The 24,822-nt window shown below is 42.0% G+C and overlaps 1 protein-coding gene across 1 annotated transcript in view; it reads right to left on the bottom strand.

Annotated features, from left to right (window-relative positions):
• Window positions 1–21,369, bottom strand: part of slc6a2 (solute carrier family 6 member 2) — a 162,229-nt gene extending 140,860 nt beyond the window's left edge. The window contains exons 1-4 of the mRNA XM_078210909.1: window positions 20,834–21,369; window positions 20,074–20,411; window positions 19,255–19,386; window positions 6,802–7,039 (exon numbers count right to left, since the gene is read on the bottom strand). Of these exons, the coding sequence (XP_078067035.1) occupies window positions 6,802–7,039; window positions 19,255–19,386; window positions 20,074–20,368 (665 nt within the window). The 5' untranslated portion in view covers window positions 20,369–20,411; window positions 20,834–21,369. The remainder of the gene's footprint in view (window positions 1–6,801; window positions 7,040–19,254; window positions 19,387–20,073; window positions 20,412–20,833) is intronic.
• Between the last annotated feature and the right edge of the window lie 3,453 nt (window positions 21,370–24,822).

Here is a 24,822-nt window from a genome sequence, read left to right as displayed (position 1 = left end):
TGACTGCCACTGGCAATCTGACTTTAGTGTTGTCAAGATGCTCACTTTTTAAATTCTTTTTCCATTAGTTCCCAACTTTAAGAACATACATCGACATGAACATATGAATTAGGAGCAGGAGTAGGCCATTTGGCCCCTCGAGCCTGTTCTGCCATTCAATAAGATTGTGGCTAATCTGATTATAACCTCAACTCTACATTCCCACCTATCCCCAGTAACCTTTCACCCCCTTGCTTACCAGGAATCTATCTAGCTGTGCCTCAAAAATATTCAAAGGCTCTGCTTCCACTGCCTTTTGAGGAAGAGAGCTCCAGAGACTTACAACCCTCTGAGAGAAAAGAATCTCCCCTCATCTCTGTCTTAATTGAGTGACCCTTTATTTTTAAACAGTGACCCCTAAGTTCTAGATCTTCCAACTAGAGGGAAGATCCTCTCCACATCCACCCCTGTCAAGACCTCTCAGGATCATATATGTTTCAACATGTTTCTAGTTTTTATGATGGAAAGGAATGATTGTGTTGTGATGAGTTTTGGAAAATGAGGACTTTTTATATTATGGTCCCTATTTGAGCTCCAGATCTAACATCAAAATATTTTGACAAGGTACACAACTCAGAATCATAGAATCCCTACAGTGCAGAAGGAGGCCATTCGGCCCATTGAGCCTGCACCGACAACAATCCCACCCAGGCTCTATCCCTGTAACCCCATGTATTTACCCTGCTAATCAATCTGACACTAAGTGGCAATTTAGCATGGCCAAACCATCTAACCCGCACATCTTTGGACAATGGGGGGGAAACCAGAGCACCCGGAGGAAACCCACGCAGACACGGGAGAACATGCAGGCTCCACACAGTCACCCAGAGCCTGAATTGAACCCGGGTCCCTGGCACTGTGAGGCACCGTGCTGTTGGGTAAATAAAATGCTTTACCAAATTACAAAACATATTTAAAAATGAACAAAATCCTCTGCACATGTTGATAGAATTTTTCAAAGTTAAGAAAAATATTTATATTTTCGGATGTCGGATGTTCCAGAGATCTTTTTAACCAATTAATTAATCTACACACTTAATCTAAGCACATTTTGGGAGTTTTATTTCACTGGAGCCATGTGTAAACACATATAGATCATCAGAATTAAGTTAATCAATCAACATTGATATTACATTAATATTTTATTCTGAATTTTGAAGTAGATAAAATACTTTTCTAAAGATGATTTATAAATAAACATTGGTTCCATTTACTTTTGTCAGAACCCAAGTTCAAAGGAAACAACTTGGAGGCGTTGGCCTTAATTCAATAAATAACCAGCGTGTTAGAAAAATCTGAACTTGATCCTTCACTAGTCTGAATTTTATTTGTCGACATCAACGTGAAGAAATGAAACCCTTTTCATTATCCGGTAATGGGATAAATTACGGTAATAAAATATTAAACTTTAACTAAAATCAATCAGTGCACATATATTCTGCTTCTACTTGTACAACTTGTAGTAGAACTTGTTACAGTAAAAGTTGCAGTGTTGGTTTGGAACTGCATAAGCTTACGGAAGGACAAGTGAATATTTAACTTTCTTTTAATACTGTCTGGCCACCAACGTTCCCTTACCCAAAGGTTGAATGCAACACAGCTGAAGCTGTAAGAAGAAAGCACGCAACAAAACTGTCATGGGCTGCTCGGATTTGGGTTTGGCTAGCAATGAAACGATCCAATACTACGTGTTTTCTCCAATATAAAAACTGCAGCTGAAATATGCAGGTCAGAGCTCCCTCTTTCTCCAGATGGCTTTTTATGGAAAAAAAATGTTTTAGCACTGGAAATAAATCACTTTGTATACAGTAGGCAGATAGTAGTACAATACTCAGGGAGACTTTATCCGAAATGAATTCCTTGCCTGTCCGGTGTTCACACAGATTGAGAAAAGTATAAAAGAGAAGATTACAATTATTGCTTGCAGTTGCTGGTATGCATAAGATTATGCAGTATGATTATATGCTTCAGGTATGAACAACACCAAATTCGCAGAGATGACTATGTATGGTAAATGCAGACGATAAGAAATCCCGCTGAATTTGAAATTGAGCTGCAATTCAATTTTGTAGGCTGCCAAAAGGATTAATAGAGCTAATTGATACAGAGCAACATACTTAGTGGAGAAGGATTGATTATAGTCTCAGGTTTGGGACTTCTCTAAGAGTCATTTAAATCTAAATACTACAATAGAGCCACGGTTTATTAACATGCATTGCAAACAATCTCAAGCGACTATTTCCCAAGCTATGGAAAGAGAAATATAAACAGAAAAAGATCACAAATGTGAATGTACAGGACAGAGATCAATTCGGCAGACTGGTATTGAGAAGTCCCATTTTCTGGATTCCTCTGGCTCTGCGTATTGAACATACCAAGCAACATTTGAAGGGAACGGGAATTTGGTGGCCATTTGAAAGCAATAGAAACTTAATATATACACCTAAAAGAAATCAAATACACACAAAAACAATCCTCAGAGCTATCACATTAACGAATGAACTCTCACTGGAAAACACATGCCACAATATTCAGGGGACATTAACAACATATTCTGGAATATTGCAACACATTATTACTCCTAGAAACAAGATTAATGAAGCAAAAGGACCGATATCATCAGTTGTCTTGCAAAGCGATTGTTCGACAGAGAATCTCTCAATAATAACGAAGCCACCGAGCAGATTGTCTTCCAAATAGAGCTAAACGTTTGAACAACTGCATTTCTCAGCTCGGCATGCTCATGTGCTATGCTGTAAGTGCTAATTAAAATCACAAATTGCTTTACACACTTGGCAATTGATGAAGCCGTAGTTTTTAAAAATCACAATTATTGCTGGGATTCGCCGTCTTGCCAGCAATCATTTTCAAGTACGCGGTTAAATTTGACACAGTGAAAGAAATAACTCTCCTAAGCAAAAAATATGCTTCATGCTATCTCCCAAAGGGCCTCATCTGTTTAGATCTGCTATCATTTGCATTGTTATAAATCATTTGGTGTCTCTCATTATTCGTTTGAGAAAGGGAACTCCATTAAAAAGATACCATCACCTGGCAAATCCACATTCCCAGCTCCATAAGTTAAACAACGTGCAGTGATACAACTTTTATCCCCCCCTTTCTCAGAGTTACAAAGCCAATGCGCAGAGTGCACGGGGCAAGCTCTTAATCCACCTCCTTGCTTGTTCCCAAAACCAATTCAAATTCAAATTGAATCTAATTCATTGTCCTCACAAAACAGACACACTAGATCCAAGCTAACAAGAATAGGCTTTATACCTGATAGAATCATGAAAGAAACGCTACAGTACAGAAAGAGGCCATTCGGCCCATCGAGTCTGCACCGACCACAATCCCACCCAGGCCCCACCCCCATATCCCTACATATTTTACCCTCTAATCTACGCATCCCAGGACACTAAGGGGCAATTTTAGCATGGCCAATCAACCTAACCCGCACATCTTTGGACTGTGGGAGGAAACCGGAGCACCCGGAGGAAACCCACGCAGACACGAGGAGAATGTGCAAACTCCACACAGACAGTGACCCAAGCCAGGAATCGAACCCAGGACCCTGGAGCTGTGAAGCAGCAGTGCTAACCACTGTGCTACCGTGCCGCCCTAAACCTGATCTCAGGTTTTATCTTAGCCAAAAGACGATGCAGTGATATAAATGGCGGTGTGTTCTTTTGTAGTGTGATATTCTTTTAATATTATACAAGACAATATTAAACTAGGAGGTTTTGGGAGCAAGGAAACCAAACTAGTAACATCAAAGAAAGAGATGCCAGCTAGCAACATATGTCATGAATAGGAGCCAGAACATACTGCAGTAAAAATATATATCCACACTACCTGGAGATTCCTGTATCCAGTTGCATGCAGATTATAATCTACAATACAGTGATACAAATAACAGTATGATACAAAATAGCCAGTGTTCATGCCATTGATTGCATTGGATGTTACAAGGAGCCAGTGAACATAACAATAAGGGTCGCAAAAGTCTGCTTTACATGTTACATAAAATATTAGGCCAGATAGTTAGCATGTAATTTGGACCTTATTCCCCAGGTGTAAAACAAACTCAAAGGTCAAATTTCAGGAATCAACATCCTGGGCCCAAAGGACACCTGAAAAACGTCATGCTCGATATTGTGTCAGGAGGCTTTTTCACTAGAGGGCACATAGAACGCTTGTTACATATGTGAATGAAGAGCCTAAAGTCTGTTTCATGCCCACTTACCAAGACAGGTCAGCGACAGGAGTTTATCTGCCCAGCTCAAGAGTTTCCAATGGCCACTGAAGTTTAAGCAGCAGCCCTCATCAAAAGCAGACTTTCCCAAAGTTATATGTATATATATATATATATTACTTAAATATTTCTCACAAGTTATGGGAAACATTATTGCGCACCCCCCTCCCCATTTCACTCATTCCCCCTTGCACTTACCCGAGCCACCAGCAGTGAGGCAGATGGTCCATTACTCAAAACAGAAAGGTGAACTGCCTGTGAAAGACTCGGGCAGCTCACCCACATTATTTAGGTAAGGTCTAACCTTAGGTCTTGTGCCTCCAGCTTTAGGCACACATTGGTCTCCCCTTGGGGCGATATCAACTAGTTAGTGGTCACTGTAGCTATTTTTTGACCTGAATATTGGATAATTTTTTAAAGAGTTCTTAAAAGAAGCAATGTCTCCTTTATGCAATATCTATTTGTATTTGGAAACTAAGAACTGGGCAAGGAGCAAAAGTAAGGTGTGAAGTACATTAACTGACCTCTAACTGCTTAATTTTCATGTTTAATTATTGCATAAAACAAGATCAAGCATTTCTTCACCATTGTGAATATCATTGCCTACTCTCATGCACACCTTTTGAAACCAGAAATTACCACTGAATGACTGAAAACAACAAAATGAAAAGTTGTCCAGTTAGTCTAAATTAAGTTTATTTCCGTGAAATTAAGTATTTATCTAGATGAACACATCTAGCCATTGCAACATTTCTGTTAGTTTTGGTAGCTATCAGACCAGGTCATTTACTGGGTATTTTCCACAAATATGTTCATGAAACCATGCCTGATGATTGTGGATCAATTTCTTTCAATTCAAAATTTTAGGTAATTCAAAATATGAGGCCAGATGAAAATAATGACAAAGATATCAGCACTGACTGTTATTCATGTGTAAATTACACAGCAACTTCCAGCAAGCGCAGAGTACAGACAATTAAGTGCAAAAATCCAGAGCTTGCTGTCTCTAAGCTGTTAACTGCAGGAAAAGACATCTCATTGGCTTGAATTCAAATGTATTGGATGGCGTTATGTTTTTTATTCATTCTTTCATGCGATGTGGGTGTCGCTGGCAAGGCCAGGACTTTTTGCCCATCCCAAATTGCTCTTGAACTGTGTAACTTGCTAGGTCATTTCAGAAGGTAGTCAAGAATCAGTGACATTGCACATTATGGTGACTCACACTGTCTATGCAAGTCACCATTAGAACAGCAGATTTCCTTCCCTGAAGGATATCACTGAATCAGATGAGTTTTTACAACAGTCAATGATAGTTTCACGGTCACCACGACTGACACCAGCTTTATATTCCAGATTCATGGATGGAATTATGTTAAGTTCCTGTACTTACAAAATAGATACAAAGTAAACTTGCTGCAGACTCTTGGAACTCATCCATCCTAGTCTAAATGCTCATTTAAATGGTGTGGCAGGTCAAACAAAACTCTCATTCCTTCGCAGCCTGCTTGTATGGAGTCTCATTCCTACAGATTTTTATCATTGTTAGAGATATAAAAATATATCAGTTGCGAGGGGTTGACTTCAGCAGGACTGGAAGATCCCACCAGCAGGAGAGGCCAGAAAATCCCATTTTTTGAAACTTTTTTCCCTGTCTCTTAAACCAATCTTTCTTTACCTCTCTTTATTTTACCTTCTCTACCTGAATTGATATTGAATTCACTGTTCTAACTTACTTCTCCTGGTTCAGACTGGGCTGTTCATTAACACTGCCTACTGTAACTTATACAAAATCCCACAGAAAGTCTATATACAAATACAAATCTAATAAATGCTGCTCACAGCAAAATCAAGCCTATTATATTCATTGCAATAGGACAAGCAAGATTGCGTGTTCACAAAATTACATTTTTAATGATCGTTACATGTTTAATTTTACCAACATTATGGCTGACAATATTAAAATAAATTTTAAAGTGAAAGAAATTAGGTAAAGCATTGCATTTCTCAGTTACTAGATAAGTATGTGTGTCTGTATTTCAAATAAATGGGGAATTAACTTATTCCCAGTGTGATTTATTCTGTAGACAGTTCATGCTGCCACTAGTGCTTCTTGACTTAACGTTCTTGCAGTTTTAAAGCCATCAGGAATTATAAGATACTCTGACAGGGTGAACTAAAACAGCAGATTAAACGTGATGCAAGTGATGCTTGGCAGTTTTCACTAATAGTCAGAATGACCTTTGGAAAGCATAAGTAATCATAATGCAATGTTAGAAAGAGAGCTTCTTTACACCAGCACTAAAATGAGTGACCACAAACTTTATTATATCAGGAAAGTTTGGAGTCGAATCAATTTTTCCAAAGATTCAATAAACTTTAAATTATCTTCTGCTGGATTGAAATGCAACTAAAAAATGTTACAAATATAAAAATCAATATATTTTTCTACATCTGATCGCTACAAACAAGTTATTCAAGAGCAAATAAATGCAAAGACGTCAACTTACTCATAGTACTCCGCAGCTGGTGTAATTTTATACTTTGAATATTTGGTTCCATTTCCCAGGACTGAGGCATTGAGTACCTTTGGGTCAGTACAGTTGCGACTGTTCCAATAGTTATTGCAGTCTACCCATGGGAGTTCGGATGTGAATGAAGAGAAGAGATAGTACAGGGACCAGGCTATGATGACGTTATAGTAGAAACCAACATATAGCGCTATTAGTATCACGGCGTAGCCCACACCTAAAAGAAAAAATTGCCATTTAATTTATATCAATGCTACTACAGTTCATAATTCACCACAAGATATCAAATGGAAACTAAGTTTCTCTTCCCCTTTTTCCAGCAAACTAACATCAAAGGGCACACAAATACTTTTCTTAAAAGTAACTCCTATGTGCTGGGAAAAATTGCATCATAGTTATTGTATTATAGTTCATATTTTCAACTGTAATAATGTAAATAGACTGTTATTGCAAAACTTGCTTTCTACCACTGGATGTTACTGGTTTAATTTGAAACTATTGTGAGGTAGGTTATTTAAAAAATGTCCTAAAGACATTTGAGCCACAAATCTTCCCAGCGAGCAAGCCAATCGCAACGAAGGAAACCATTTTTTTCTCTGCAAAAAATCTAGCATGGACCTTCTACTTGGCAGAGGCCCTGGACAGAATTTTCCCGTCCTGCCCACCATGGGAATTGTGCAAAGGTCCGTTGATCGGGCAGGATTTTCCGGTCTTGAGGCAAGTTCGGCCAGAAAATGCCACCCATTGTGTTGTAGTGTATTTTGTGTATACAAAAGGAAGATTTCTGGTTTCTGTTCAAAACGTACTGATTCTATTTTGTCAATCAGTAAGCGATACTTACTGGAATAATGGAACCAATCTTGGGATTACTCAATGAGTCCTTATGCGCCACAAGTTAAAATGTCTGCAATGAGCCACCATCCTAGCACCTCATTTGCATATCAGTTTAATACTTTTTCCTCCTCAAGCCAACTTCAAAATGACAAGTTTGTCTGAATGAACAAACAAAGAACAAAGGCCCAAATTCTAAAACGGTACTACAGCAACTTTTTTTTTGAATAAGGAACACAACAAATACAGCTTGCATGGCACCTTTTGTGCCAATGTGCTGTTCTGTTATGCAGATGTTGAAAAAGCGGCATTGTCACTACAATGAAATATAAATACCAGGAATTCAAGGAGTGTTTCTTTGGCATCATTCCCTCAATCTTCTAAATTTTAAACAGTTGTAAGTGGCCAATGCCACAGCTCGTCATGTCCCTGAAAATTTCCTTTTCCTAAAAAGACTTTTTTTTAAATCTCTCACTAAATTCCTCCCCCTCCCCTCCTGTAGGTTTTAGGATATGGTTCTGAAGCAATCACCAAAGTCAACCAACTTATTGCAGACTACAGATAGGATATAAGGGCCACACGGTGGCACAGAGGTTAGCACTGCTGCTTCACAGCGCCAGGGACCCAGGTTCAATTACCAGCTTAGGTCACTGTCTGTGTGGAGCCTGCACGTTCTCTCCGAGTCTGTGCTTGTTTCCCCCGGGTGCCCCGGTTTCCTCCCACATCCAAAGATGTGCGGATTAGGTTGATTGGCCCTTTGCGCAATTGTCCCTTAGTGTCAGGGAGATTAACAGGGTATACATGTGGATTCCAGGGCTAGGGCCTGGGTGGGATTGTTGTTGGTGGAGGCTCAATGGGCCAAATGGGCTCTTTCTGCATTGTAGGGTTTCTATGATAACATTTTTTGTGAGAGCTTCATATATCCTCATAACAACTTAGTATCTCCAGTCCTTGTAGAAATCCATTCATGAGCATATGTCATGACATTGGCTGGGATTTTCTGGCCTCAGCATGATGGGATTCAGCACGAGGCGGGGGCGACAGCTCAGCCAAAAGTCCATTGACATTCGGTGGGACCAAAGGATCTCTGTGGCAGGTGGGGCCAGAAAATCCAACACATTATTTGCTTTCAACAATTTAAAGAGTTACAGTCTTGATTTGCCTCCATGAAGGCCCACATAGCTACAGCAAGGAAAGAATGGCAATAATATGAATATGGTGAGACCACACCTGGAGTACTGTGTACAGTTTAGTTTACTTACCAGAGGGTGTGCAGTGAAGGTTCACTCAGTTAATTCATGGGATGTGAACATCATTCTATAAAGAGATATTGAGTAGACCACCTCTATTTTCCCTAGAGTTTAGATGAATGAAAGGTGATCTCATTGAAACATGCAAGTTCCTTAAGGGACTTCACAGGGTTGATGCCTGGAGGATGCTTCCTGTGGTTGCAGAGTGGTAAGAGCCTTAAAATGGTGGGCCAGGCTTGGGTGAAGAGAAAGGGTTTTGAATCTTTGGAATCCGCTATCCCAGAGGGCTTAGTTGATCAATAGATTTTTTGATACCAAGGAAATCAAGATATATGAGGATAATTCAGGAAGGTAGAGTCGAGATTGAAAATTAGCTGTGATCTTATTGAATGACCAAATGGCCGACTGTTACTCCTATTTTTTATATTATGATCGAGCACTTCAATTATGCAGCCAGAATCTTAAGAAAGATATTTAATATTTTTATTGCAGAATTTTTTAATAAAAAACCCATATTTAACTGTCACAGTTACGTTGAAATAGATTTAACTCCAACATAATTTTGCTCAAATTCACCAGCTCTTCCTAAAAACTGGACATAAAAGAAATTACAGAATCTGAGGATAATTTTATCGATGTCATATAGTATCAAACCAATATTATTCATTCTAACTATTACAAAGACTCTTTCACTGTTGAACTTTTTAAAAACTGTGTCAAAGGGCAAATTCTCAGTGCCTTTATAACTTTTAATATTGAATATAGCACATAGAGGAACACAGGTTTTACAATCTAGTTGTGAAATATGATCGTTTTCTAATTAATGTTCTCTCCTTTAACTCTTGGCTCTATTCACTGGCTCTTACTGAGATATAATTCCAGGGGCATATACAACCTTTTAGTGATTTTTCATGTGTGACCCTACAAAGTGAATGTTAGCAAGCTGATTAATTGTGGAGTACACAAAGTAGCACTTTTCAGCAGGGCTTACTGGATAGCAAGAATCTTGGCTGATATAAAAACAAATTACTGCAGATGCTGGAGCCTGACACTAAAACAGAAAATGCTGAAAAATCTCAGCATGTCAGACAGCAACTGTGGAGAGAGAACAGAGCCAACATTTCAAGTCTGGATGACCCTCCGTCAGAGCTCAAAATTCTGAACTGATTTCTTGGCCGTTCGCCAAGAAATGGTAAGGCCAAATGCAATGCCCTCCCACTGAAGCCAATGCCAGCAATTAGTTAACTCAGCAGACATAGTCCTTACCTATCCTTGGGCATGTCCTGAACTTTTTCCAGACAGGATTGCCATTGTTTCCAGGTGCTTTCTGGGGCAGTGAGAGCATGAAATGTGGCTGGGGCCTGCTCTCCACTGTCACATATGGCACTAGCTTTGCTAAATGTGATGGGAAGTTGCAGGATTCTGCTGCTCATGCTTTGGCAGCATATTCAAATATAAAGTAAAGTAAAAGTTAAGTAAAGTTTATTTATCAGTCACAAGTAGGCTTACATTCACACTGCAATAAAGTTACTGTGAAAATCCCCCGGTCGCCACACTCGGGTGCCTGTTCGGGTACGCTGAAGGAGAATTTAGCATGGCCAATCCATCTAATCTGCACATCTTTGGACTGTGGGAAGAAACCGGAGCACCCAGGCGAAACCCACGCAGACATGGGGTGAATGTGCAAACTCCACACAGACAGTGACCCAAGTCAAGAATCGAACCTGGGTCCCTGGTGCTGTGAGGCAGCAGTGCTAACCACTGTGCTACCATGCCGCCAAATGCCTTTGTACATTGGATGTCAGGTGCTTGCATAATTTTGGTCCTATCATTCAGCAGAGGGTGGGTTTTAAAATGTAACAGTTGCAAAGGTTGCATTGGGATGGTGAGGAAATTTAAAAATAAAGTTTACAAATACAGTATGTCACCCCCCACCCCATGCCCATCTTCCCTAAAATAAGCCAACTTCTAGCTATAAGTAAATGGTGAAATCGGGCAGTGGAGGGTTCAAGTCACTGAAATGTTGTAGTCAAGCACACAAAATTCATCAAAAGGGCTATTGGAATGTTAACCTTTGTAACTAGAGGGCCAGGGTAAAAGGAGGGGAAGTTTTGATGTAACTAAACAAAGCCTTGGTTAGATCACAACTGATGTACCGGGTACTGCACCTCAGAAGAGATATATTGATCTTGAAAGGCAAGTAGTGTAGCTTTAGGTCCCCAAGGGTAGCACAGTGGTTAGCACTGCTGTCTCACAGCACTAGGGATCCTGGTTCAATTCCGGCCTCAGGTCACTGTCTTTGTGGAGTTTGCACATTAACAAATGCGAGGTTATTCACTTTGGAAGAAATAATAGCAAATTGGATTATTATCCAAATGGAAAGAAATTACAACATGCTGCTGTGCAGAGGGACCTGGGGGTCCTTGTGCATGAGACGCAAAAACCCAGTCTGCAGGTGCAACAGGTGATCAAGAAGGCAAATGGGATGTTGGCCTATATCGCAAGGGGGATAGAATATAAAAGCAGAGGTGTCTTGCTGCATCTGTACAGGGCATTGGTGAGGCCGCAGCTGGAATACTGTGTGCAGTATTGGTCCCCTTATTTGTGGAAGGATATATTGGCCTTGGAGGGAGTGCAGAGAAGGTTCACCAGGTTGATACCAGAGATGAGGGGTGTTGATTATGAGGAGAGACTGAGCAGATTGGGTTTGTATTCATTGGAATTTAGAAGGCTGAGGGGGGATCTTATAGAGACCTATAAGATAATGAAGGGGCTGGATAGGGTAGAGATGGAGAGATTCTTTCCACTTAGAAAGGAAACTAGAACTAGAGGGCACGGCCTCAAAATAAAGGGGGGTCAGTTTAGGACAGAGTTGAGGAGGAACTTCTTCTCTCAGAGGGTGGTGAATCTCTGGAATTCTCTGCCCACTGAAGTGGTGGAGGCTACCTCGTTGAATATGTTTAAATCACGGATAGATGGATTCCTGATCAGTAAGGGAATTAGGGGTTATAGGGATCAGGCGGGCAAGTTGAACTGATCCACTTCAGATCAGCCATGATCTTATTGAATGGTGGGGCAGGCTCGAGGGGCTAGATGGCCTACTCCTGCTCCTATTTCTTATGTTCTTATGTTCTATTCTCCCTGTGTCCGTGTGGATTTGCTTTGGTTTCCTCCCACAGTCCAATGATGTACAGGTTAGGTTGATTGGCCATTCTAAATTGCCCCTTAGAATCAGGCGAATGAACAGGGTAAATACGTGAGGTTATGGGAATAGGGCCCGAGTAAGGTTGTCGTCAGTGCAGGCTCAATGGGCTGCACTGTAGGGATTCTATGATTAACCTTAAGAGGAAAGATTACATAAATTACATTTGTATTTCCTTGGATATGGATGATTAAGGGGTCATTTGATTGAAGTTTTTAGGATTTTGAATAGGTTGCTAGAGAAAAAAATCTGTTGAGTGGTGCTGGCTGGGACAAGGGAACTTATTATCTCAACTTCAGAGCCAGGTTATTCAGGAGAGAAGTTAAGAAGCACATCTTCATTCAAAGTATGGACCTTTCCTTAAACAAAAAGCAATATATGTCAGCTCAATTCATAACTTTAAGCCGGAGATTGCTAGATCTTTGTTAGAAAAGGGTACTGAGGGATGAGGAACCACTGCAGGGTAGATGGAGTAAGGTACAGGTCAGGCATGATCCCACTGTAGAGGCCTCAACGGGCTGAATGGCCTATTCCTGTTCCTGTGTCTCACGTACTAAAGTGGTTTCCCTCCAAGGAGATGAACAGAGGAAAATGCTACCACAAAATCAAAGTGAGGCTAACCCTACAATGTCTATAGATGTCTAAGCATTGAAGGATGGACAGGGCGCAAAGGTTGCCTGTCACCTTATCTGAAAGGATTCCGGTCAGATCAGATTGCTTCAAAGGCCGTGGCTCAGTGCTGCACCTTGCAGGGCATTTACCTGTCAAATCACCAGCAAGTACATTTTAAGCAGGGGAAAGCATTGAAACTGTGAACTTGCTATTGGTTCATTGCTGAATATTTTTATAAGGTATTTCTAGAGACTGGGTACTTCTGTTTAAACAGAAGAATAGAACTGAGGACTTTAAAAATAAAGACTTACTCTGACTACAGCTAATGTACACTTAAGAACACAGTAATAGAGTGCTAAGTGCTTGAAAATATGGACTTTGCAAAGTCTAATTGGTTCCATTGCTCTGATGGACATGTATGTTAATAAACAATGGGACATTTCTAATTAACTGAAGGAATATCCCCACAAATTACCAGCCATGCAAATGTCATTGTCTGCTTTGAACACAATCTAATTACAATAGAAATGCACATGCTTAAACATGTATTTTTAGATATAAAAATAAACACTGCAAACAAGATCAGTTGAGCAGTCCTTTGGCTGAGTGGAAATATTTATGTTCTGCAAAATCACAAAGCATTGGGTGTGAAACCCTGCACCAGGCAGACTTAGCGGGGGTGAGAGCATTTCTGAATTCTGGATAGGCATCCAATGGGATATTATGACAGTGAATCCAATGTTATACAGTCCGGTTTTCAGCTGATCCCTCCACTGTGGCATGATATCAAGGCAGATATCAGACATCTGTACGTCTGGTATTTTGACAGGACTCCAAATCTTGTGTCTTAAAAAAAATGATTTCTCAACAGGCTAGTCCTAGTTTTGCATTAAAAATATTGCTTTGAATGCAGACCTTGTCTTTAGTTATAAACTGCTTAATAATTTTTGGGGTAAAATGATCCATATAACTTATGACTTTATAGTCTAAACCTCAAATCTGCATTGAGGTAATATGTGCTGTGGGTGTTTGTGTGTGAGTGAGAGAAGGAGGTTTGGGTGGGAAGTTTGTAGTTACTATGTTTGTTTTGTCTGAAGGCTTTTTAAGGCAGGTCTTTGAATGGTTAGTTGAAGGTCATTGTTCCAGCAATAATCAATGTGCTTTACGAAAAAGGAATGAAACATGGTGGATCACCCAGCATCGACCTAGGCACCAGAAATGACAATAGTAAAACCAACCATGTCAGCCCTGTAGGTCCTCCTCACTAACATCTGGGGGCTTATGCCAAGTTTGGGAGAACTGTCCCACAAACTGGTCAAGCAACAACCTGACATTGTCGTACTCACCACATCATACCTTACAGACATTGTCACAGACACCACCAGCACCACCATCTCTGGGTCTGCTCTGTCCCATCGGCAGGAGAGTTGAGAGGGAGTTGCCCTGGGTGTCCTCAGCATTGACTTTGGACCCCATGAAGTCTCATGGCATCAGTCAAACATGGGCAAGGAGACCTCCTGCTGATTACCACCTACCACCCCCTCCCCATAAGCTGATGAATCTGTACTCCCATATGTTGAACACTATTTGGAAGGAGCAGTGAGACAATTGTACAGAATGTACTTTAGATAAAGGACTTCAATGTCCATCAGCAAGAGTAACTTAGTCATACCATAATTGACCGAGCTCTGAAGGACATAACTGCTTGACTGGGCTTGTGGCATGTGGTGAGGGAACAGCAGGAGGAAAAACTTACTTGACCTTGTCTCAGATGTCAATGACAGTATCAGCTGAAGTAACCACCACACAAGTCCTTGTGGAGATGAAATCCCATCATCACACTGAGGAAGCTGTCCATTGTGTTGTGTGGCACCATCACCGTGCTAAATGAGATAGGCTTCAAATAGATCTAGCAACTCAAATCTGAGCATCCATAAGGCACTGTGTGTTATCGGCTGCAGCAGAACTGTATTCAGCCACAATCTATAATCTCATCACCCAGCATATCCCCTTCTCTACCATTACCACCAAACCAGGGAATCAATCGTGGTTCACTGAAGAAAAAGGAGGGCACGTCAGAAGCAGCAGCAAGCATACCTAAAAATGAGATGCTAACCCGGTGAGGTTACAACATAGGACTACTTGCATGTCAAACAATGGGAGCAGCAAGCAATAAACAGAGCTAAGCAATCCCACAACCAATGGAGCAGATAAAAACTCTGCAGTGCTGCCACATTCAGTTGTGAATAGTGCTGGACAACTAAACAGCCAAGTGGAGGAGCAGGCTCCACAAATATCCCTTTCCTCAATGCAAAAGATAAGGCTGAAGTATTTGCATCTATCTTCAACCAGAAATGCTGAGTGGATGATCCATCTCGGCCTCCTCCTGGGGTCCCTAACATCACAGATTCATTCAGCCAATTTGATTCATTCCACTTCATTTCAGGAAATGTTTGAAGGAACTGGATTCTGCAAAGGCTATGGGCCCTGACAATATTTCAGCAATAGTACTGAAGATTGTACTCCAGAACTAGCTGTGCCCCTAGCCAAGCCGTTCTAGCTCAGTTACATCACTAACTACATCAGTCTATTCTCAAGCATCAGAAAAGTGAACGTGGAAAAAAGAGCTGAACTTGAGGTGAGAATGCCTGCCCTTGACATCAAGGCAGCATTTCACCAAGTGTGCTATCAAGGAGCCCATTAAGGAGCCCAAGAAAAAAACTGCAGATAATGGGAATAAGGGGGAAATCTTTTCACTGGTTCGAGTCATTCCTTGCATAAAGAAAGATGATTGTGGTAGTTTCAGGACATCACTGCAGGAGTTCCTCAGGGTGGTGTCCTAAGCTCAAGCACCTTCAGCTGCTTCATCAATGACCTTCCCTCAATGATAAAGTCAGAAGTGGAGGTGCTCACTGATCATTGCTCTTCAGATAATGAAGCAGTTCATGTCCAGACGCAGCAAGACATGGAGAACATTCAGGCTTGGGCTGACAAATGGCAAGTAACATGGGGGCCACACAATTGCCAGACAATGACCATCTCCAATAAGAGATAATTAACCATCTCCCTTTGACATTCAATGGCATTATTATTGCTGAATTCCTTACTGTCAGTGTCCTGGAGGTTACCATTAACCAGAAACAGAACTCAACCGGACATATAAATACTGTGGCTATAGAAGCAGTAAGAAGTTTAACAACACCAGGTTAAAGTCCAACAGGTTTATTTGGTAATAAAAGCCACCAGTTGCTTTTGCTACCAAATAAACCTGTTGGACTTTAACCTGGTGTTGTTAAACTTCTTACTGTGTTCACCCCAGTCCAACGCCGGCATCTCCACATCATGGCTATAGAAGCAGGTCAGGGGCTAGGAATTCTATAATTAATAACTCACTTCCTGACTCCCCAACGTCTGTTCACCAACCACAGAGCACAAGTCAGGAGTGTGATTGAATACTTTCTAAATGCCTGGATGGGTGCAGCTCCCATAACACTCAAGATGCTTGACACCATCCAGGACAAAGAAGCCCATTTGATTGACATCCCATCCACTACCCTCAGCATTCATCATCACCACAGCTTAGAGGGAAGCGAGCTTCCCTTCAAGCTGTGTACTATCCTGACTTAGAAATAAATTGCAGGTCATTCATTGTGGCTGATTCAAAATGCAAGAAATGTCTTCCTAACAGCTTCATGGGTGTACCTACATCACATGGACATTTTTTTGTTCATTTGTGGGGCATGGGTGCAGCTGGCTGGCCAGCATTTATTGCCCATTCCTAGTTGTCTGAGGGCAGTTGAGAGTCAACTGCCCTCAGTTGACTCTACATGTGATCACATGTAGGCCAGACCAGGTAAGGATGGCAGATTTCCTTCCCTAAAGGATATTAGTGAACCAGATGGGGTTTTCTGACAATCGACAATGGTTTCATGGTCATCAGTAGGTCCTTAATTCCAGATTTTTTTTATTGAATTCAAGTTCCATTATCTGTCGTGGTGGGATTTGAACCCGGATCCCCAGAGCATTAGCTGAGTTTCTGGATTAATAGCAATAATACCTCTAGGCCATTGCCTCCCCTGGACTGTAGCAGTTAAAGAAGGTGGTTTACCATTACTTTAGGGATGGATAATAAATGCTGGCTTTGTGGCACAGTGGTTAGCACTGCTGCCTCACAGTGCCAGGGACCCGGGTTCGATTCTGGCCTTGGGTGACTGCTTGTGTGGAGTTTGCATGTTCTCCCCGTGTATCCATGGGTTTCCTCCAGGTGCTCCAGTTTCCTCCCACACTCCAATGATGGGTAGGTTAGATGGATTGGCCAAGATAAAATACACTTTCAGAGAGCCAATGCAGACATGATGGGCTGAATGGCCTCATTTTGCACTAGGGGAATTCTATTCTATTTATTCTAGTCAGCAATGCCCGCATACCATGAAAGAATAAAAAAAGAGAGGCCTAATCTGAACCAAGCTTATTATTTTAGGGCAAGATATTATCAAAATTGAGGAAATATTTCGATTAATTGAATGTATGATTTTTATTTTATTAACATCCAAAGCTATATCTGATTTAATATTTTTCTTGAAGTAATTTAATCCATATTAGTGGTTGAGAAAGCATAATATTGATCATCAGGAATCTGCGTTGTAATCACAGAATTCAAAAAGGTGTGAAAACAGGTTAGCGATTTGCTTTTTTTGAAGTAGAAACTAGTTAGCCAATGCTCTGTACTGGGAAAAGCTTACTAAATGCAGATTTAGTGGGAATTGAGTCTGAGACTTTGAAGTTTGGACAAGACTGGTATGTCTGAGACACACTTCAGGGATCTCAGTCAAGTGTTTGGTCAAAGACCTCAGTCAGACAATGGATGCAGCACTCACTCTGATCTGATGTTCCCTTTGATAAAAGGTGGTGAAAGTGGTTTCACTGCATTCATTTTGCGACTTAGAGATCAGTGTGAACTCTCCCACATTTATATCTTTAAGGGGAAAATGGTGGCAGAGAGCCAGCGTGGGGATAACAACCAGGAACATTATGTTATTTATCTTCAGTAAGAAGTCTCACAACACCAGGTTAAAGTCCAACAGGTTTATTTTGAATCATGAGCTTTTGGAGTGCTGCTCCTTCATCAGGTGAGTAGAGAGGTAGGTTTCACAAACACGGTACATATAGACAAAGACACAATTGCAAGATAATGGTTGAAATGCGAGTCTTTCAGGCAATCAAGTCTTTACAGGTACAGACAATGCTCCACTCTTCTGTACCTGTAAAGACTTGATGAGAAGACTCACATTCTAACCATTATCTTGCAATTGTGTCTTTGTCTGTTTATGCCATGTTTGTAAAACCTACCTCTCTACTCACCTGAGGAAGGAGCAGCGCTCTGAAAGCTCGTGATTCCAAATAAACCTGTTGGACTTTAATCTGGTGTTGTGAGACTTCTTACTATGAAGGAAGATACTTTAATTGGGGTAGGGCTGATTTTCAAGCCATGTGTACCTTAGCCAAAATCTGTGGTCGTTCAGCACCCTCGTACAGCTTTCTTTCTTTCTGATCACTGCGTTGTGGCATTGTTTACCAACAAGGTCGAGAATGCCAAAGTTTGAATGCAAAGGGGATTTCTGTCTCTTGAGCCACTCTCGTCTCCATCTGTTGCAAAGTGGTGGGTATCCATTGGCTTTAGCTCGTGATATAATTTATAGTTAGTTGTTAAATTTAAGCAGGAATGCTCAAATGCATTCGCAGTGCTCATTTTAAATAATATCAGCCCGGTCTTTGCCTTATCAATGTTTGGGTGGTGTGTCTGGGGGTGGGGAGGAGTGTTTTCAGTGTTGTTGTGCTGTCACCCTCCTGGGTGTGCCCCCATCAGATGGGCTTAACGTTTATTTATTAGTCACAAGTAAGGCTTACACTAACACTGCAATGAAGTTACAGTGAAATTTCGCTAGTCGCCACACTCTGGTGCCTGTTCAGGTCAATGCACCTAACCAGCACATCTTTCAGAATGTGGGAGGAAATCGGAGCACCCGGAGGAAACCCACGCAGACACAAGGGAGAATGTGCAAACTCCACACAGACAGTGACCCGAGCCGGGAATCGAACCCGGGTGCCTGGCGCTGTGAGACAGCAGTGCTAACCACTGTGCCACCGTGGGGGCTCTGAATCCCCCACCCTCTCGGCTCATAGAAAGATACCACAGACATAGAGGGCAAAGTGCCAGTCTTAATGGCAAATCTGTCCACTACCTCCCACCATTCTCTCAGTGAAGGTACACAAATGAATCAAGACCTGTGATTGACGGAAATTTAATGGCCAGTAACAACAAATCCCTTGTTTTCAGTGCTGGTCTTACATGTGCGAGATTTAATTGACACATTGTGAGTATGTAAAAAAAAATGTGCAGTGCCTTATCAAATACAAGAACTTCAGTCCCCCCCCCCCCCCCTCCCTTAGTGATCTTACTGAGTTCTAGGTGAATCCAAACAGAGAATGTAAATGAGTATGTCTTCTCCCATTGATAGAAAGGGAATAGCCACCCACCTTTGAAGATGGGGCAGATTTTCCAGACGGTCGCTGCACCCTCTCGGTTGTACTGACCCAAGGCTAGTTCCATGTAAAACAAAGGCATCCCGGCGATTAACAGAAAGAACAAGTAAGGGATAAGGAATGCACCTGCAAAACAGGACCAAGACAAAGTCGTTTAGTTACTGGGTGAGGGAGAGAGAAAGGGAGAATACCACTGTATCAAGAGGCGCTTTCTTAAAGGCAGTGATTCCTGAACTAACCGCCGCGTTGTGCTCCTTGAGATTTCACCAATGAAAAGTTAGAACCCATCGCTTCAATGGAACGTCAGACAAACGTTTCCATTTTTCGCATGTCCCTGTCTGGAGTCAACCCCGCTGAGAGAAGCGTATGTGAACTTGTGTTACCCATTCCGGAGGCAAGTAGTTGCCATCCGCGCCAGGAGAACATTTCTCAGCAGGAAACCCCAGCAATTAATTACTCCTCACTCCTTTACAGAACAAAAAGACCAGTCTGAGGACAATTCTCTCCTGCTACACTTGCTCAGTGAGGGCTAAATCGGAAGAATGTACATGAATAAAGCGGTACAGTTTATTTAAGCTGCAGTGGGATGGTGGAGTTGGCTCTGCATACATCGTGACATTGCCTTTGGATGGGGTGGGGAGGTGCATTAAGGTTCAATCTAACAATAAGTGTACAGCGGTTTTCATTTAAGCACATAATTCAGCCGATTTAATACCACCCGGATTGCAATTTCAAACAAACCCAGACGCTGGCTTCAGTGCGAGTCTATGGTCATAGTGATTCAAGCAGGGAATGTAAGAGTAACTCACTCACCGCCCCCGTTCTTGTAGCAGAGGAAGGGGAATCTCCACACGTTCGCCAAGTCCACGGCAAAACCGATGACCGAGAGTAAGAAGTCGATTTTCTTGCCCCAGGTCTCCCTCTCCTCTCTGCCTTCCTCGGCGGCTGTGAACTGGGGGGAGTTGTTGATGATGGCAGTGTTGGTGTACTGGACTCCATTCTGCTCCTTCACCAGCACCAGTTCGGTGTCTTTCCTCTCCACATTGTTGCACTCTTTCATTGGGGCAACGGATGCCAGCCTCCGATCAGAAAGGACTGGCTTATTCATCGTTCCTGGCGCGGGTGGAGTGTGGCAAATGTTCAGGGGGAAACTGAGAATAAAACATACACACAGACACACACACACATAACCAAATGTTAGCCCTGCTCCCTAAACCTCCCCCCCCCCACCCTCCCCTTCCCCAACAAATAAACCCTCAGTATTGGCAACCCTCACTGTCTACAAGCCCCCTCAGTGGCAGCCAGCTGTGGGGGCAGCACAGAAAATGACAACGGTTGCTTTATTGCTTCACAGAAACATCATGCTTAAAGCAACAAAAAATAAATTCAAATGGTCAGCCGAATGAACCGAAGCCCAGGACTTCACCCGAGAGAGGCAAGGGACGAACTAAACGCTTGTCATTCAGCCTGGGAACCCTACACAGTCTGACAAAGTATTTTGCTTCCGATCGAAGTTTGAGAGACTGGGCTGTGCACGATGCTAATGTCAGGTTTTAAATCAGGCTCCACTCACTTCACGTGGTCCCGAAGTCAGTATTTTTGCCAAACAGTGCCACCACTTGACTTCTGAATGTTCTGAAGCCATCCCCATCCGTCCCAAGCATCTGCAGACTACATTTGAAGGCGGGTGTCTTCTCTCCAACCCCCGTTTGCATTAAATTTAATAACACCCATTAAAAAAAAAAGGACTCGCACACTTCAGATTTAACCACTCGATGTCTGTTGCACACAGCGGGATGTTCCATTTGATTTTTAACCACAATCCAATTTCCTTCACTTCTCCCCTGTGCACCTACCAGTCTGTCAATATTTACACGAACTCCAGTCACATTTACCTTTACTTGTGACAGGTAATTTATAGAAAAGGGGGTTAACTTTCCAGAAATGTTAAATGTGCCCCAGTCTCTGGGTGGTTAAATGATATTACTTCTCACTACGGGAAAGTCCAGTCAATCGACAGGATCCTGATCATTGGGAATCACACCTTCTAACTTCACCAAGCCCGCTTTCGGTGGACCCTCACCCGAGTCCACTCATAAACATGGAACCCGGAGTCGAAATTGCCTCCCATGACTTTGCCTAGGATACCTCATCGCCAAATAATCGCACACGCAGCAAGCTTAATCCCAGTATTTTGGAAAGTTAGTTACAGATCAGTTGCCTTCCATGAAAATCTCGCCTACCATGCAGAATGGCACTGAACAGGGATTGGGAACGCTACTATTGGCTCCAGTGAAACTCAGCAGTCGGCTTTGTAGGGCGGCGGGACGTTGATTCAAGTAACATAGCCGCCTAGCAAAACAATTAGACTGATACTCCTCTGAAAATTAAACTAACAAAAAACAACAAAACCCGGGGGGGGGGGGTGTTGGCATTAAGATTTTGTTGTAGGATGCTTTCATTGTATTGTAACCAGCTACCGTGTTCATATCTAAGACAATATGGTCCAAATAGTTCACGGTTTTTCCTTCTTAGAAATGACTTGACAAATATTGCCCTCGGGGCATTGACACTTGTAACTCGTTGAAACTCAGACACATACCACATACGGGTGGGAGGTATTTGTCCTTGGGGAAACTTTTCCAAATAGATACTATTTATGTGTGTGCTTCATCATTGGGTGCTGGCAGACACATCCCTCTGAATGTGGGAATACACAGTAAGAGTTTTAACAACACCAGGTTAAAAGTCCAACAGGTTTATTTGGTAGCAAATGCCATTAGCTTTCGGAGCGCTGCTTTTTAACCTGCGGGAATACTTGCAGTCAGCAAATAGATGTGCGTTATTAGTTATAAACTTCTGGTATCATATGAGCTGTATCTTACTGGAAAAGGCTGCTTATCGTTCAAAATTTTGCATGTTAAAGGGTCATCCTGACTATTTGGACCCAAGGTTTAAAATGGTGGTTTTATTTGTACTGCCATTTCCAATTTAAAGTGCCACTACTTGACCACACAGTCCTGCTTTCCATTATGTGAAGTCTATAAAATGTGGTAGTCTGGAAGCAGGTTAGTAATGTGTAACTCTGACACCGGCGATATCATTCTGAGGTCAGTACATGCTGATACAATATACAACCAACAGACCCAAATGAGACCAATAGTTCAGCACCACTCTCAGGTCAGGGGGAAAAAAAATACATAAATGCAAATTTTCAGTCACTGGCATCCAAATGCTGGTTACATCTTAATGTTATTAAAAAGTTGGTGAACAGTCAGTTCCCTGCAAATATTAAAAGATGAGAAAAATCATGCTTGGCTGCTGTTGGGTGATCAGTTAAATTTTTCTTTCCCTCAGCACTGTTGTCTCTACCTGTATCTTCCTTTGATGGGAAGGTAATGGTATAGTGCTATTGTCACTAGACTAGCAAACTAGAGACCCAGGGTAATGCTCTGGGGACCAGGGTTTGAATCCCACCATGACAGATGGTGAAATTTGAAGTCAATAAAAAGTCTCATGACGATTGTTGATTGTTATAAAAATCCATTCGATTCACTAATGTCCTTTAGCAAAGGAAATCTGCTGTCCTTACCTGGTCTGGCCTACATGTCACTCTAGATGCACAGCAATATGGATGACTCTTAAGTGCCCTTTGAAATGGCAAATCGTTCAAGAGCAATAAATGTCGGTACAGCCAGCGACACCAACAGCCCATGAATTAATTTTAAAAAGAGTATTAAGCCTTCATTAGGGTAAGATTCCATGGGTGGGAGGTATTTGTCCTTGGGGAAACTTTTCCAAATAGATACTATTTGTGTGTGTGCTTCATCATTGGGTGCTGGCAGATTATTCTATACTGGGTGATCACAGTCAAGTTCAATCCATACATTCACGGCACTGGATATGAGAACAATAACAACAGGCAGTGTTTTCTCCGCCTCCCTGCCCCAGTTATGATGTGCTGAGTTTGAGGACAAGTGCAGCACATCTACTGCAGTCCTGATTGAAGGCAGCCAGCTGAGTCCAGACTAGGGAGTGGACCAGCATCTTATTGGTCTGTATGGTTCACTTGCCTGGTGAATGGCCTGGGAGCAAGTTTTGTATCAGTAGTTGTAGTCCTACCCACTCAAACAAATCTTCTCAAAGCGATCTGACACTCCCACCCTGAAACAGAAACCAGTTTGATGCAATACAGCTGACACAACTAGTGTAAAATAAAAGGAGGCAACACAATGCTGAGAAACCATGATCTATCAGGCACCACCACTCTACCCCACCCTCCATGCCAAATGCAATAACAGTGCAGTTAATATAATTGCCTCCTGGCACAACTCAGAATCCCAATTAAAGGAGAAAGAGAGAGTTGGAGAGGTTTAGGGAAGGAATTCCAGCTCTTTGAGCCTTGGCAGCTAAAGGCACAGCTGTCAATGGTGAGATAATTAAAAATGGAAATGTTGAAGAGGATCAGAATAAGAAGAAACATAGAAAATAGGATTAGGAGGAGACCTTTCACCCCTTCAAATCTGCTCTGCTATTTATCATGATCATGACTGATCATCCAACTCCATTGCCTGATCCAACCTTCTCCGCATACTCTTTGATGGAAGAGTGCGAATAGCTCAGAGGATTGGAGAGCGAGAGGAGATTACAGAGATAGGCATGTGTGAGGCTACTGAGAGAGTTGAAAACATGGGTGAGAATTTTAAATTTAATGGGTGAATGGGATTTAGTACGAGTTAGGGCATGGGCAGCAGAGGATTGGATTATCTCAGTTTTAGTACCAATATGACCAGGAGTGCATTGGAGTAGTCAAGAGGTAGCAAAGACAGCAAATGGGCTGATGCAGCATCACAGTTAGGAATCGGTGGTCTGTGATAACAGATATGCTGTCAGAAGCTTATCTTGTGACTCTGCATAAGTCTGGTTAAGCCTCAGATGCCAGGGAGAGGGATGGAGTTGGTGGTGATGGAACTGGATTGAGGCCAGGACCAGGCAATGGCTTCAGTCTTCTTTAGTTGGAGGAAATTTCTGCTCACCCAGTCTTGGATACCAAACAAGCAGTCTGACAAGTTAGAGACTGTGCAGGGGTCAAGAGAAAGGATGGAGCTGGCAGTTGTATACGTGTGGAAAGTTGCACTGTTTTCCGGCAATATTATCGAGGGGCAGCAGGTAAATGAAATATAGGTAATGGAGCAAGAAGAGAAGCTGTTGCTGCCGATTTTCTGCCTACCATAGATAAAAATTAAATGAGGAGAGAACATTACCACCCAGATGGATGACAGAGGAGGACAATAATGGAGGACAATTATTGGAGGACAATAATGTGGCCAACCAAGTCAAAGATGGCAGGCAGGTCAAGAAGGAAAAGGAGGTATATTTACTTTTGTTGTAGACATCTCAGATTTCACTTGTAACTTTGATAACAGCCCTTTTGTACTGTAACAAGGATGGAAACCTAATTGGAGAGATTCAAATAAGGAACTCTGGAGAAGACGGGGATGGATTTGGGAGATGACAGCATATTCAAGGAATTGAGAGGAAAAGGAGGCTGGAGTTGATATA

The sequence above is a fragment of the Mustelus asterias genome, chromosome 4 (genome assembly GCF_964213995.1).
Source record: "Mustelus asterias chromosome 4, sMusAst1.hap1.1, whole genome shotgun sequence".
NCBI lineage: Eukaryota > Metazoa > Chordata > Chondrichthyes > Carcharhiniformes > Triakidae > Mustelus > Mustelus asterias.
Note: the sequence above shows the minus strand (reverse complement) of the source record. Positions and strands in the feature narration are given on the sequence as shown.